A 15,771-nucleotide genomic window follows, 5' to 3' on the forward strand; every position below is an offset into this window, starting at 1 on the left:
AGTTTGTATGCCAAATGCAAACCTCCCCCCCCCTCGGTCATGTGGGGAAAAGGACCAATCAGAACCACGCATGCTTTGTATAAAGGTGCAGCCCTGCAATGTCTTGGGTCATGTCACTGCTGGTGGAAAGGGCATCCTCCTAGTAGTGGGAACGTCACGATGTGTGGCCTCCCCTTCTACGCTGGAGGAGGTGTGAGCACCCACACACTTAACCCTACCACACAACATCTGCCGACTCATTTATACTGATGGGTGGTGGACAGAGGCTGGGGGGGGGGATTTAAGAAAATGTCTCTGTCGTTACAACTGCGTCGCCGGGAGATCAAATCGAACCGGCGATCTTTGGGTTGGAAGTCCAGCGTGGTTAGTTGACCCCTCCCCCCGCGCACATCCGATTAGCATGGTTGGCTTTCGACAGGTGCGAAAGAAGTTCAACATACCTACGTACACACGGTGTGCTCCTAACCATTAGACCAGGGCAGCATTCTTCCACCATGATGTAAAACCAGGTTATTTCTGTAAACGTGCAAGAAATGTCTGAAAACTAAGCGACAGTCCGTGAGGGTAGTGAAGGATGATGAACTATATATTTGTTTTCTCAGAGACTACATGCATTAACCATGGCACGCTTTTACGAGTCCCAATTTGCACAAGCCTGACAGATGACGTAACAACTTTGTGTATTGTAATATATGCATGGACATTAACTGTAAAGTATCAATCAACTGTTAGAGTTGATGTTACGTCACTGCTGAGCTCACGTAAACTGGACGGTAAACCGGCCATTCTCTTATGAATAATAATAATAAAACATCTTATCGTTTAATTTTAAAAGTGCGAATATAAACATTAAATAAAACATTAATAACAAACCGTAATGATTAATAGACTTCAGTGTGATCAATGGACCTTTCAGTTCCAATGGCTTTGCACAAAAAACAACCTTTCCTTGAGTAAAGGAACACCTGGAGGGAGAGATATCATTGGCAGCTGAGAAGCATTTTGTGTAAAGCCCATTTGTGAAGTCAATGGTATATAAAAATAAATAAATAGACAATGAAATATAATTTTTATACGGGGGCAGTGTGGGGTGGGTGGATGTACTCTGCTTAAGGTATATATTACGTGTTTACTTGTTTGCTATATATGTGTCATTTAACACCATGGGCACCTTTGAAAACGAGATATTCCATCTCAAGGGATCATCCAGGTGAAACGTTTTAATAAAAAAGTATAACGATCTGACACCATAATGTACAACCACTTCTGAGCCATTTTTTGAAGACTATATTTTTTTGTCTGCGTACATAGTCCCCATATGTCATTTGTAACGTTAGGGTTGCTTGACCATACTTCACCACGCTGGTCAGTTCGGGTTGGTGCAGTAGGAGAGGATAGACTTTGTGAGGATAGCACAATACCATGGATTTTTCTGTACTGTCCTCTGCTGACAACAGCCCACACCATATTTTTGTAATGTGTGGTGGTCACCCATCCAAGCACTATCCAGGCTCAACCCTGCTTATAAATTCTGAGATAGGATGAGATTGGGCACATGCGCTGCGGGATTTGGTCCGATGCTGATTGAATGTGTTCAGAAATGCAGTTCAGATTGTCGCCAATTAGTTCAAGAGAACAACTTTAACGACACCTGACTGGTCTCTAACAATGAAGTCACACCGATCGTGACAAAGTTTTCATTTTGGTTTGTGCCTGTACATTCTTGAACGACATCTCATGAATATGACCGAAAGAGAATAAGGCCCTCCAATGCACGCTTTCCCGATATTGGCTGAGAAACAAAGGGTCGTGCGGTGTTCCAGAAATAAAAAAACACAAGCAGCAATTCACATGGATCGATGCGATTAGTCCATTCCCAACATTTCTAAATGCGAACGCCACCACTGTCAATCCTCAAAACATGTGTTTGCGGACCCACCGTGCACCAACAACAAAATTACTCCCAAACACCGTATCGGCTACGGTTCCGGGTAACACCTCCCATGGACTTGGAGATCTTCAGTGGTCCACAGACCACAGGCTGGCAGCCACTGGTCGATTCCACGATGGCAGCTTTTGCTTGCACTTTCCACACAAAGGTTTTGTGGAGTGCAAGCATTTTCAAGAAGTTTAGCTTTTTTCCCCTAAAGTGTATGCATGCGGACGATGTTCATCACCATGTTGAGTTGGTATAGTTTCTAATGAGCGCATCAACTTAATGCATGTGCTCCTGAGCATATGACATTTTTTTTTCTCTAAAGTGTTTAGGAATAACGGACTGAATTCACAACTCTTGTAATTGCTTTAGTAGCACCATTACATTTACAGAACTCCTATTAGCCGCGACTGTATTGTCCGCAACTCCTATTATTCATGGGACTGTAGGATCCACGGAAACTCATATAATTCGTGAAGTAAATTCGCAGATGACTCCGCGGATAATAGGATCCACAACTTTCGTCGACCACGTCTGATCACGGATAAGAGGAGTTCTTTAACCACCACTTTGGGGCCTCCACTTATTATGTATGGCTTGGTGTACAAATGTGCCACTGCGGCCCCTAATGTGCTACAAAGGAAGACATTCAATTGTAGTCTTGCTGTGACATTCGATAACGAACTAGGTAACATAGAAAAAAGAGCCATCAAAACAGACACCTTTTAGTTAAGCATATAATAAACACACATCCAAGACTTAACAAGAAAAAAACGAGGACTCAATAACATTATCATCAACGGCCGTGTTTCCTTTAAGACGCAGACTTCTGCGACTAATGTTCGATTCATCATAGATTTGTTGGTCAGATCGCGTGAGTGTGACACACTTTGGCCCAAAAACCAATTGTGAATCACAGCTTGATGTTTCATTGTTGCAAGTCTTATTTGAAGATAGTTGTGAAGAGCAGTATTGTAATACAAAGTTTTGAGTGTGTGAGCACTTCTAAAAAAACAAGTATAAGGATGTCATACATGTGGTAATATGAATTTGTTTTTTTTTACCATTAATTACCAATTTAACCATTATCAATATCAATGGGCTAGAAAGTATCTATCTGCATGCATGTGAGGCATCTATAACTGGTTGAAGATATCATCTCCAGAGTACGACATTATATAAGATGATGTTAAACAGTCTTTAGCACTTGTGGAGTGTTTTTCCATAAAGCTTTTAAAAACAATTCATATTAAACTGTACAATAAAATCACTCGTAACATATGACAGGAATATGCGCTTATGCGATGCCCCAAACACATATGTTTCACTTACTTTCATAAATAAGTAAATTCTATTCTATTTTTGCGTGTGGCAATATGTTCAAGAGCTGAATGCCAATGTCGAGGTCTGCTGGCCACGAGAGGGCTTCAGGAGAAAGTTGGTGTAGTTTTTGCAAGTTCCTCCATTAAGTAAGTAATTAAGCAAATTACACATACGTTTAAATTGTTGAAGCCGATAAGGCGATTGTACGGTGTAGGTTATTGAAGGTCTTGCCTTTTGTCTGGTAGAGGAATCTTCATTCTAAACCTGGAATGAGTTCATTACCGTTACCTAATCGGATTTGCTGTGCATCCCTAAAGAATGCAAGGTCATACCTGGAATCTGTATGGACATTAATTTGCCGTACCTAAATAGATACAAAGTGTTTTTTGCCAACTACTAAATTACAATCAAATAATTAGATGTACAAAATCAATGATGTCACATGAACATTTAAAATGTATTTATTCATTAGTGCTAGAACTAATAATGCGGTCATTCCGAATAAACCTGTGCATGCCACATTACACAACCTCAGATTCACCTTATGACCATTGAAGTACTTATGTAAAAAGATGCATTAAAACTCATCTTGTAAGCACAATATATATCTATATAATTTATATGTGTAGGAGGTATAACATATGTACAGGTGATTCATGTTAAAGCTTATATTAAAAGAGAACGTTTGAAAGTCATTTTTCAGAAAAATACTGTTTGCGATCTTTAGGGTCTGCTTCGATTCCCACAGCTACAGCCGGTGCTAAGCAAGAGACAACACAGACCATCATCTTCTAGGTTCTTTCGGTAAAGTCATGTAGAATGGAAATAATAAAATAATAAAAATAAAAATAATAAAATAATTCTCATGACATTTCGGCCACAACGCAAGCAGCCGAAACGTCGTGAGAATTATTTTATTATGTTTTATTTTTATTATTTTATTATTTCCATTCTACGTGACTTTACCGAAAGAACCAAGAAGATGAATCCCTGCAGTCACGAAAGCTTTAAATCGAAATACAGACCATCATCTTCAGCAACGGGCATTAGCAGGAGGGGGGTACCAAAAGTAACTCTGCTGAACCCTCCGAGCCGCTGACATAGAGAGGGATGCAAGTTTGCCTTTACTGTCCACAGCTTGCGAGAAGCACTCGCCCCAGATGGGACACTGGCACTGGGCGCGGTTGCCACCACTTGCATGTCATGGGAAGCAGAAGAATGTCTCACAATACCGGACGATGTGAGAACTACAATACGACGTGTAAATGCATTGTCTTCGGTGGTGTAGTAGTAATAGTATTGTTATTATAATTCCTACACAACTTACAAAAAAGCTGGGACTTTTCATATTCCGGGAAGACTTCCCTAAGATGGTGCACCTCAAAATAGAGGACGATGCTGGGAATGCCAGGACGGGTATCAATCCCAAGTGCTTTGGTGGCTGTGCGGCAGATGAGGGGAGGGGGGGCGGTGTTGGGGTTTAGCCACTGGACAGGGCCCTGGCCTCACTTCCTGCGGCACACCTCGGCGTAAGCGAGCTCGATCTCGCGGTCCGCCGGGCAGGTGCGCATGAACTCGTCCTGGGCGTACGCGTTCTTCAGGTAGCGCCAGATGCCCGTCAGCTGCTCCGGAAAGTCAAAGCCTCTGTAGCGCTTGCACACCACCTGTGAAGAGCGGCATGCGGAATTGTTGGGTGTGAAGGAAATTGGACAAGACCCGCTCGTTGCACTTGCCCAGTCGTTAACTGAACGGCTGAATGAGACTTGGTGCCTTCTGGCAGTTTTTTTGTTTGTTGCTGAAAGAAAAGATTAACTGTTCAGAAAATGGGTGTCTTGTCATTCTGGTTATCTTGATCGTAAAGGTGCAGCCCTGCAATTACTTGCTAACGCCACTCCTGGTGGAAGGGCCTCCACTCGAGGGAGCTCTGGAGAGCTTCTCTCGAGAATATTTGTCCTCTTTTATGCCGGAGGAGGTGGGAGCTCCCAGATTTTACCCCATCACACGTGACGTTTATACTGCTGAGTGGACAGAGGTGCGAGTCTTAAGAAACTCGCCCATCGTTTCAACTGCTGCGCCAGGAGACTTAACCGGTGACCTCTAGATTACATGTTCAGTGTGCTAACCATGACACCAAGGCTTCATCCATAATATAGTCAAGCAACCACTTCTGTTAGGTTATACGTTGTTTTATATTCTTACATCACGTTTAGTAAAATTTTACAGGTTTTTTACATATCGACTGGATTTGGGAATATATTCTAGAATATTTCAGAAGCTGCTATAATACAGTTTATGGCGTTTAGCAAAAGCACTTAGGACTGGTCACCAAATATTGGTGTGAATTACTGAGTGCATTATTGATAGGTCTGCGTGAGTGGTGAAGTCAGGGAATCCATGAAATGTAGACTCTCTAAACCAAATATAACCAGAACCTTGTATTCTTATATATTATTTTCAATGTTACCACAAAACATTTTATGAATTGCATCCGAAGGCCCTCCCATTTTCTAAAATAGGAAACCACGAATATTATTCAATAGTAATCTGTAATGGGATATTCTCCTGCATTCTATCTCAGTTCACGTCACACTCCACGGGAGACAAATTAGTTGCTTCAGTAATAATAGGATTGTACATTTGTAGTGACATATATTGGGTCACTACGGCGTTCAGCGCCAGCTACTGAGAGAAGAGTGCAACTGTGCGTGTTATAGCCTCTCTCTGGCACCAGAGTACGTATGGCATGGAAGGGGGCCCTAGGGGGCATGGTTCTGGTGACAGTCAGAGAGAGAGAGCAGTTGAGGACGTGACAGTCTAGGTCAGGGGTCGGCAACCAAAATAACAAGAAGAGCCATTTCTTTCCAATTCGGTACAAAATTCAGTATTTCAAGAGCCGCAATGCATCTGAGTACATACGTACTCATCGTCAAGAAGCAGCTCGTAAAGAGCCGCATGCGGCTCCGGAGCCGTAGGTTGCCGACCCCTGGTCTAGGTGAGCCCGAGAGGGCACGTGACCAGGACAGGATAATGAGGGGGGCCAAAAGGTGGCGAGAGGGACACGTGATGTTTCGCCCAGAACCTTCTAGTAGGATCTAGAAGGCGGCGTGGCCGAGGGCGGAGGCAGGCCACGCTCAGGGGCATAAAAGGGAGGTCCCAAGAGCAATCGGGGCTGTCTGTTGGAATGGAACCCATCGATGCTACGTCTTTTCGATCCTCGGTCCCCGGTTATGTAGCTACCCCGTTGTGGTCTAGTTAACGAGTGTATGTTTATGTAGTCACCCTGTTGGGGTGTGAGAATAAACATGTTGCCTCCAAGTTCAAGTGTGTGCCTCCGTGGAACCCACTACACATTTGTAAGTGTTTAGCACGCGACCTAAAGCGATGTCTAACTCAATGCTGAACCTGTGCTCTGAATTAACCATCCTCCTGGCCATAGTTGTTGGCAGGGAAAATCCAAACATTGTGGAGTTTGGATGTTTCTATTTATAAGCACTCAATTGTACTTATGCAAAACTTTCAGCTTCCTATCAGTTCTCGAACGTCATTCTAATTGATGTTTAGCCAGTCAATCACGGTTGTCTAGATATACAAGACGTGTAAATCAATCGTGAACATTATTTTGTATATTAGTGTGTGGTATTCATTTAGCTTTTTTTGAGTTCTCACTGCTAGGCCATGCATTGTGTAGGGAAAGAGCTCAGAGCTGGAGTCCAGCCAAATTCATTGGTGATGGGAATGAGACCAGCAACGCATTACAATTGAGAACCCTGTTTGATTCACAGGTGGTTACCTGGATACAAACTCAGGATCTCAGCAGTTCCGGCTCAGTGCTCTGACATCCGAGATGCCAAGCTACCTCCACAAACGATACGGGTTGAGTTCTGCCAGACTCAACCAAAGGTCCCTGGCTCCGGTGTGACTTTAGTCAGCATCTGTATTTTATTATGTTTTATTTTTATTATTTTATTATATCCCTTCTACGTGACTTTACCGAAAGAAACAAGAAGATGAAGACAGCATCTGTTTGTTTAGTCATAGCCTTCGTCTACTTGACAACGGCCTGTGGCTGTTGTCAGGTTAACGTTATTTAGTCATTCTATTTATCTAGTCGACTAAAGCAGTCAAGAATGTAGTTCACCTTCAGTTATATAAAGGTTGGTGTGGGAGCCACGAAATTTTCCCTCTCCCAACCACATCGAGCAGGTTGTCCAATCAGTGAACTTAGTAAATCTATTTGATATTCATTTACAAATAAAAAAAACATTTGATCTTCCTCATTGCACCAGAGTCTCTCATATAGTTGATAAATTATCTTCGTCTGCACCTTCATTCAGCCTCGTAAATGTTTGTCTCATCACAGTGCAGTAAGGCTTTGGCCTATGGTGGGCAACCATCTACAAAGGGTGGTCCAGATGTCTTGTGACACGCAATTAATTGCCTCCTAACATTTTTATTTATTACACGCTTTTTATCAATTCACTCTGTCTGTTGTTGTTGTCGTATCCTCAAATCTTGTAACTCAATTTTTACCCACTTCCCAATGTAGTATCGACTGTAAACTTGGTATACTTATGTCATACTGATGACAATACTATATTCTATCATAAAAAAGAAAAAACATATATTTTAATAAATTGTTTTTTATATGTCATGTTTCGGCTTGGGTCTAATTGTCCACGCTCAACTGACGTTGGCTGTAAATCACTACGGTCCCTTACGTTATGGCAAGCTTCGGGGCCACTTCCTGGAGTCGTGGAGTTCTGCCATTACTAGTACGGTACATTTCATTAAAGCGTGTTTTTAAAAAAAGTATTTAAAAATATTACTTATTTTAAATTGCTTCCATTGCATGACACACCCATTGGTATGCATGCAAAAATATTACGTTTTAGAGAATTAAATAGGGGTGATCACAAGACATCTGGACCACGCTGTACAATAGCCGTCATTCTTGATGCTTATCATCCACTCAATAGTCAACGTCGGCTCAAATAAAATATATATAATAATTATCGGTGAACATTTCCATCGCTGGTTTCGTTAGCAAAGCGAACACCGCCCGGCGGCTCACCTTGACGATGTGGAGTTTGGGCAGGAGGTCACAGTCGGCGAGCGTCAGCTGGTTCCCGTCCAGGAACTTTCGCTCGGTCACGTCGCTGCTGTTTTCCTCGTACGGCAGCGGCTCCTTCAAGTAATCGTCGAGCCGCTTCATCGCCTTCAGGAGGTTCTTCATCAGGTCTGCGCAGAAAGCGTTTCCGTATCGGGGGGACATTCGTGTTATGTTGTCGTGCGGTATCAATAATTCAGCGATGAATGCGCCAACAACAACAAAAAACACATTCTGTTGTCTCGAGTGAGTAAGACAAGTGTCGACTGTTATATAAAAATAAAAAATAAACTCCATTAATGTTTAAGAAGTGAAACTGAGCCCTGGGCACTCACAGTTGTCAGAGCCGTTGTCCGTGGCGCTGGAGTTTTTGATGTACGCCGAGAACCTGGAGAATACATCAGCCCCTGCCTTGTAGGACGACTGATATTTGACGCCCAGGCTTGGGTACCTGTAGAGTAAACGACGCATTGCATTAGATTGGTGTGAATGCAAAAAATAAGACATTCGAATTCCGTGGCCTAATAAAGGCTTTCATTAAAGGCGTAAAGATCCTTTGATGTATTGATTAAAATTAATTTCTCAAGGCTCACAATATACCGAATCACACTTGAGTAATCGGCATTTTTCAATGTATGATATTTACACGTGGATGATATGCGAATCTCTTACATTTAGGCAAATGGAGAGAACAAAATTGTATAAATGAGACCAACGAGAAACAATAAAAATATGATGGTAAAAAAGAGATGCAAAAAAGTGTCTGTTCTTGCATGGAATTGTTGCACCTTAATCTGAACATTGCATTGAACTGCCGAGTAGGGAACCATTACACCCCTGGTTTTCATTACGAATATATCTTACCTTTGAATAATTTAGCCATTTGAAAAAAAACAAATGCAACACAATATTTTTTAAAATCCCCTTGGGTCTTGTACTAAAACAACACAACTACTCTATATCATGCAAGGAATACACATTGCACCATGGGAATTGCTCCCTTATTGTAAGTCCCTTTTATAAATGTTTGATGCCACGTGTAATGCGTTTTTCCAGCCATTTGTGCCCCTTGCGTGCCATAAAAATGACGCACATATGCGCTATTTGGCGGCTTGTTTAATAAATAATCAAAAGCTTTCGCGAGATGTGATTAATGGATGAGCACATTTCATATGGTGTACAGTGTTGCATTTTCAATTACAAGATGCCAAGGGCAGCATTTTAACCCTTCGAGGCAGTAATCCCGACGAGGACACTGAGCGGCTGATTCAGGACCTTGTGAACAATTTCATTTTCACTCTACGGAGCTTTTAGTCAAGACGGATTATCTGTGTCATCTCCACGGGGCATTGCAACTGCGAAGTACCGTGCGATGCCAACACGTTTGCCCGGTTTATTCTTTTTTTCATAGATGCTCTCCTCTAAACTAAAAGCTGTTTGTTTTTGATGTTTTTTGTTTGCTGTTGTTGTGCTGGCAAGTAAAACAAAAGATGTATAATATAAAATTCTACATTCATTGTTAAAACTAATGGCATCACAAAAACACGTCGTTTTGTTTGTTTTTGCAATGGCAGTAGTTTTGAAAAATGAGTATACAGTGCTTCATGTAATTGCCAATCATAATATATTAATCACGTACAAATGCCACATTACTGCTGCAGTATTCAGAAATATATCTGTTATAACTACATCTTGCATCTGCTGAAAACATTCCCATTTAGAATGTTGCAAATAATATGTGTGATGACAGCAAGTACGCAATCAGCTAAGTGACCAATTTGGAGCAAGCACGTGCAGCATTTGGTCTGACGGAGCGTGGCCGCTAATGCACATCCGTGGAACATGAATCGTTACATTTCCTCTTATTTGTCCTTTGTTGTCACAAAGCCATTGTGCATGGCTTTGTGACATCGTCAAAAGCTGGTCCATCTAATGCCTATTGTGTGGCTGCTGCATCATCTGCTAGACTGGGTGGGTGGGGGGGCATTATAAAGGATAATGCAGAGGATACTGTCCCCGGCTTTTGAAACCCATGGCTATCAAAGTATTGCCTTAAAGGTAAAATGTAGATAATGTTAAATGACAATCATGAATCCATCCATACGCTAGAATGTGCCGCACCATGAGAGGGTCGTTGTGAGAAAGGGTGGGCACTATACTGCCCTTACTGTATTTGTGGCGCAACTTGTTGTGTAAGCTGCTTCAACGTTATTCACAAACACATTTTTGGGGTTTTATATACAAAAAAATGTGCCCAGCCTAGAAACAGGGGCATATTCTTGAAAACAGCCCAATACTCATTATCCATTATAAAATCCTGGCGTTCCGTTTGTCCGTCAACTGCATTGAAAGAGCCTTTCAGAAAGCCTGAAACAAAAAAAGTTATAGAAAGTGGACCCCACCCCCTCCCCCCGAGATGTGGGGGTTAAAAGTTTATCCAACAGGTTTACAAAAATTGTCGACCCCCCCAAATTCGTTCTTAATTCCCCGCAAAAAAGACATTTCTTGTACCACAAGAAATATATGCCTACACACCCTACATACAATAGAGTCAGTAGTACCTGGCACAAATTGGGGGAGGGGGGGGTGAAGAGGACATCAGTGGGGGCGACGGGCGAGGCGCGATGTGTCAAAATTCTAGTGCACTGAAATTGACCGAACGCATTAAAAATTCCCTTTTCGGTAAAGAGTACAGGATAATACATTACTGTCCTATAGCTGCCTATCATCACTTTAATAAAACATGAGATTAAATAAACAGATAGCAATATGCATTGCATGTTATGCTACACACCAAGACCCCCAGTATATCATTTAAAATGTAAATGTTGTGGCTTGGCTCTCCAACACACCGGTGTGCTGTACTAGTGACGAATTGGCACGTTCTGTTTACGTGACGACCCTTACTAGTTGGCTGTGTCAGGTGGTGGCGGGTTTTAACGACACATTTATAGATTTACGCGATCTAACCCAAACAAAAAAACCTCTATTATGGATTTAAAAGGCTGTTGGGGCAAGTGCTGTTAGCGAGCACCTATGCAGGCCGGGACGACACACAATGGGGATGTTTGCCACGGAACCACCCCTAGCCGCCTCACCTACCCCCCCCCCCGTGTTAACGTTGAACCCACTGCACCACAGACTCACTCACTATGAGGCTGAGTCTACCTAGGGGGAGGCCCATGAGCAATTCAAATATTCCCCACTGTACATTGGTCGTAAGTGGGAATTGAACTTGGGGTATTCGGGTCCATAGCGCAGTGCGCTAAGCGCTACACTCATACTTGCAGCTCTCAGACATACAATGTGTCCATATATAAGTCGTTTAATCCACCCCTTTATTGTAACAAATGCAACTTTGTATGTTTAAATTATGCATTTTTCACTCTTAGTTTGATCTCGATGTAGTTGTAGTGCTTGTTATTTGATCATCTGTGGATATTCAAATTCTCTCCCCTCTTACCTCACTCTAGGCTGCTTCACATGCCCTCCTCACCACCGATCAAGGCCGTTTGTTGAATCCCCGAGTCAGCCTTCATCCTGTGGGACGTTGCTTCTTCCCATCTGGTACCTCCAGCTCTGGAACTCCCTCCCGCTGACCATCTGCACTGCTGCCTTTCTGCCCGTGTTTCTAAGTCCAGTCTCAAGACCGTCACTTTCTCCTGTTCCCACGACTCTCTCTTGTCGCACAAAAGTAGAGTAAGTGAAGTTACTTGACCGCCGGTTAACTGTGTTTTAGTTAAAAAAATTAAGGAAAATGTAACCACATTTTCTGATTATAATGTGGCTTTGAAATATACACACGATTTCATTTGCCCAACACATGGCCTTTACTTAGTTTTGTCTTATATTATAGCTTGTATAAACAGTGCTTCAACTTTGTCCGTGGCCCATTCACCCCCTAGAATCTGCCCGATCTCATCAGATCTCAGAAGCCAAGCAAGGGTTTGTGCACCTACAGTATGTGTGTGGATCACCACTGGCGTTTGGCAAGTTTTGTTGGCATGGCATAGGGCTGTGGGGTGGCCAGGGGGTGGCAGGCGTTGAGTTGCACCCCTTTGTGGCTTCTTCCTCACGAAATCAAAACACTCATTCGTCGTATTCGACAAACATTCCAATGCAGGAGGACGCTCGTGAAAGGCAGCCTTGAGTCTTTGCCAGATAAACAATTGGCATTATGAAAATAACTGTTTTATTTTTCTGAACTAACCTCATAGCATAAAGCGTAGCTAGTTAGAGGCTACTTTCTAACCCACGTTCCGCTAAAACGAGTCACCCCTGAATTTAAGAACCACTCCCACTTGCTGCTTGTTGACTTCTTGAAATAAAACGAAGTGAAACGTTTGATCCTTGACCTTTATATATTGCACCCCTTTCAGAATCAGAGGTCAAGTAAGTTGAAGCATGCAGCACACGTGATGCGAGAGTTCTATTGTGATCACGTCTGTGGCCGTGGCAACAAATTTGCACGCATTATTTGTCATAATAACGACGGCGTTGTAAATTGTGGTTTTACATGGCACCACGAGATGGGGTTTGTTGTGTTCCCGTGCTGCCGAGACGTGAAAACTACAAAGTATTGGGCGCACTTGGCGTCAGCTGTGCGACTGTCGGGCATCAGAGTGTGACTCAAGAACGCTTTGAAGGGCTCTAGTGAGCCACACCCAGAGTGACAGCCTCTGTTACCAGGGCCAACAGCTCAGTTTAGCCCACGAACCAAGGGTGATTGGTCAGTACCACCTGGCGTGGCGATTGTTGCTCATACCCACCATCAGCAGTATCCACCCAATGTGGGCAGAGAGTGTGTCAAAAATATACCACCTGCTTTATGGACACACTTCCTATATATTTTCATATTCCACGGATGTTTAATGTTTTTTTATTTCCCCTAAACATTATGCTCTATATATTAAATAAAAAAGAATGTACTGCTATACCGATGAAAAAGACTAGAAACTATTTTTATTTTACCAAGTAAGGGTCTTTTTAAGTAGCAACCTGGCCAAAAATGATAGCTTTAATTATGTGGCTTATCATGGACATTTATAGCAGCCGAACACTCTTCTGAAACAACATATTTCTCACGAAAAGCTACCACAGTGGCCTTGCAATCGAACAAACACGTGATCGAGAGATAGCATTTTTCCAGAAAAAAATCCTTAGCATGTGCCACCGTTGGTGGTACCAATAGTCCCATTTTTGGGCAAATGGTTTTGAAGCGCCAATGTGAGAAGTGCGCGTGTGGCGGGGTCGGTTGTGCAACCGCACACGCTTGGACACTATCTCAGAGCTGCGGCGAGGGCCTGCCCCGTGCCGGCGAGCCATCTGCCTATCTTCACCCTAAGCGCCAACTTCTCCTGTTGCTCTTGCTCATGAATGGGTAAAGGTGCAGCCCTGAAATTGCTCGCTCACGGCACTGCTGGCCAAAGGGCCTTCACTAGAGGGAGTTCTGGAGCACCCCTTTAATTTTGGCTCCTGATCTGTACTAAGCGCAAGACTACTGTTCAACACGTGACCAATATTATTCGATAGAGGTTTTTTTGGGGGGTTAGATCACGTCAATATAAATGTCTCGTTAAAGCCGCCACCCGACACAGCAGATTCGTAAGGTTTGTCACGTAAACAGAACATGCCAATTAGTTACGAGTTCGGCACACTAGTTAGTGTGTTAGAGTGTGAACAGAACTACTGCTCACAGGGCTTATATATGATGGAAACTAAGAGATGCCAGTGGTGTGGTTAATACGATTTCTATTTTTAGCCTTGTTTTTACAGTTTTTACAGTTTCACAGGCCCATTAACTTAACTTTGCTGTATAAATTTGAATATGAATTGCACACGTAGTAAATAATTGTTATCACCATAATTTGCATAAAAATGTCAAAGGCAAAATTAATTAATGAAAGTGACTTTACCGAAAGACCCAAAGAGTATAATAAACCTATTTTTAATTAAAGAATCAATTCATCATTAAGTACCAAGTGGTTCATTAATGTAAAGTTTGGGGCATGCCCACTGACACTAACTGAAGTGTTGATACTACCAAAGTGGAATAAGCTGTTGTTCAGCACTGCATATAATGTTCATTTCCCGTAAATATCAAGAGGCGTTTTAGTCATTAGTCATCCATTCACATTTTTTCACGAGGAAATAATAGTAATTTTCAAACCTTCTACTAATCCACTGCTGGATAAAGGGCTCCCTCCACATGCCGTATCAGTAATGGGGTTATATGATCATACTTCCCTCGGCTGACCAGTGCGGATTGGTCAAGTGGGATCCCAAAACCGCTTTAGACATCACTTGCCAATGATGTTAGCCGTGGCTGCGAATCAAAAACTCGGCACGCCGGGTTCATAGTGCAGCACGCGGATTGCTGCGCCAATAAGAAAATGACAAAACTACGAAACTTGAATATCTGTACGTACAGTATATGAATCTCTGTATGTATTTGAGGCTCTGTGATGGAGTTAATTGTCAGGCCAATGTCCCCACACCGGTTGTACTGGATTCCAATGAAGTGAACGTCGACATCAAAAGTGCTGCCCAAGGTAATTGGCCAATCGGTAGACGTCTTAGCCACCTGGCAATGTTCCGAGTCCACAAGGTTTGATCCTCAGCTTATCCACCACAATAGGACACTTATGTAAAGTATTCATACAATATATATTTTTTTACATGATTCAGCATTTCTTCTCATTATAGCTACAACTTTTTAGTCACCAAATAACTTGTGATATTACATGTAGATACTGTATTATTAGGAAATAGTGTTGCTTCTTGATCATGATTTGTTATGACTTATGATAACTCGTGATTGCTTTCCTACTTACATGGCCCATGATGGTAACATGTTAACTACCTCGCCTGATGTACAGGAGGTCGTGGGTTCGTTCCCGACCCTGATGCCTGCTGTATATTTGGATTTTTCACCGGGTCCTCCGGTTTTTCCCTCCGCATTTCGAAAAAATGCGATAAGCCACTTCATTGAGCTTTCATTTTTGTCCGGGTCGCTACTGAAAAAGAGCTGCTATAGCTCGATGGGCTTTCATTGGTAATATAAAAAGAGTCAATCGTAGTAAGAAACTCTGTAGCCTATGGGAGGGGCAGGGGATAGGCAGGGGCTGGGCAAGGCAGGGCAGGGCCACATTGTTTCTCCCTTAGTTTATTTCAGCATTGATTTACGTCAGAGAAGCCAAAGTTGCTTTATCGATGATAGCTGGTTACTCACAGGGTTCAGAATAGCCACGTTTTAAAATGTCGGAGTCGCCTTAGTGATGGAAGGGTGTGGTGGCGTTTGGATTAAGTATGTGGCATATTGTGTCTAAATTTGGAACGTACCGGACACATCCAATTAAAAAGTCACTGGCCTCTTTATGTATGTATGTGTGAGTCAATATGTGTG

The 15,771-nt window shown here is 42.6% G+C and overlaps 1 protein-coding gene across 2 annotated transcripts in view; it reads right to left on the reverse strand.

Moving 5' to 3' along the window:
• Positions 1–3,704: 3,704 nt before the first annotated feature.
• LOC144724363 (chloride intracellular channel protein 5-like) overlaps positions 3,705–15,771 on the reverse strand; it is a 44,428-nt gene continuing 32,361 nt past the window's right edge. For both annotated transcript variants that reach the window (XM_078603434.1, XM_078603433.1), the window contains exons 4-6: positions 8,702–8,817; positions 8,331–8,497; positions 3,705–4,923 (exon numbers count right to left, since the gene is read on the reverse strand). In XM_078603434.1, the coding sequence (XP_078459560.1) occupies positions 4,765–4,923; positions 8,331–8,497; positions 8,702–8,817 (442 nt within the window). In that variant the 3' untranslated portion in view covers positions 3,705–4,764. The remainder of the gene's footprint in view (positions 4,924–8,330; positions 8,498–8,701; positions 8,818–15,771) is intronic.

Source organism: Lampetra planeri, chromosome 20, assembly GCF_965212315.1.
Source record: "Lampetra planeri chromosome 20, kcLamPlan1.2.h2, whole genome shotgun sequence".
Taxonomy (NCBI): domain Eukaryota; kingdom Metazoa; phylum Chordata; class Hyperoartia; order Petromyzontiformes; family Petromyzontidae; genus Lampetra; species Lampetra planeri.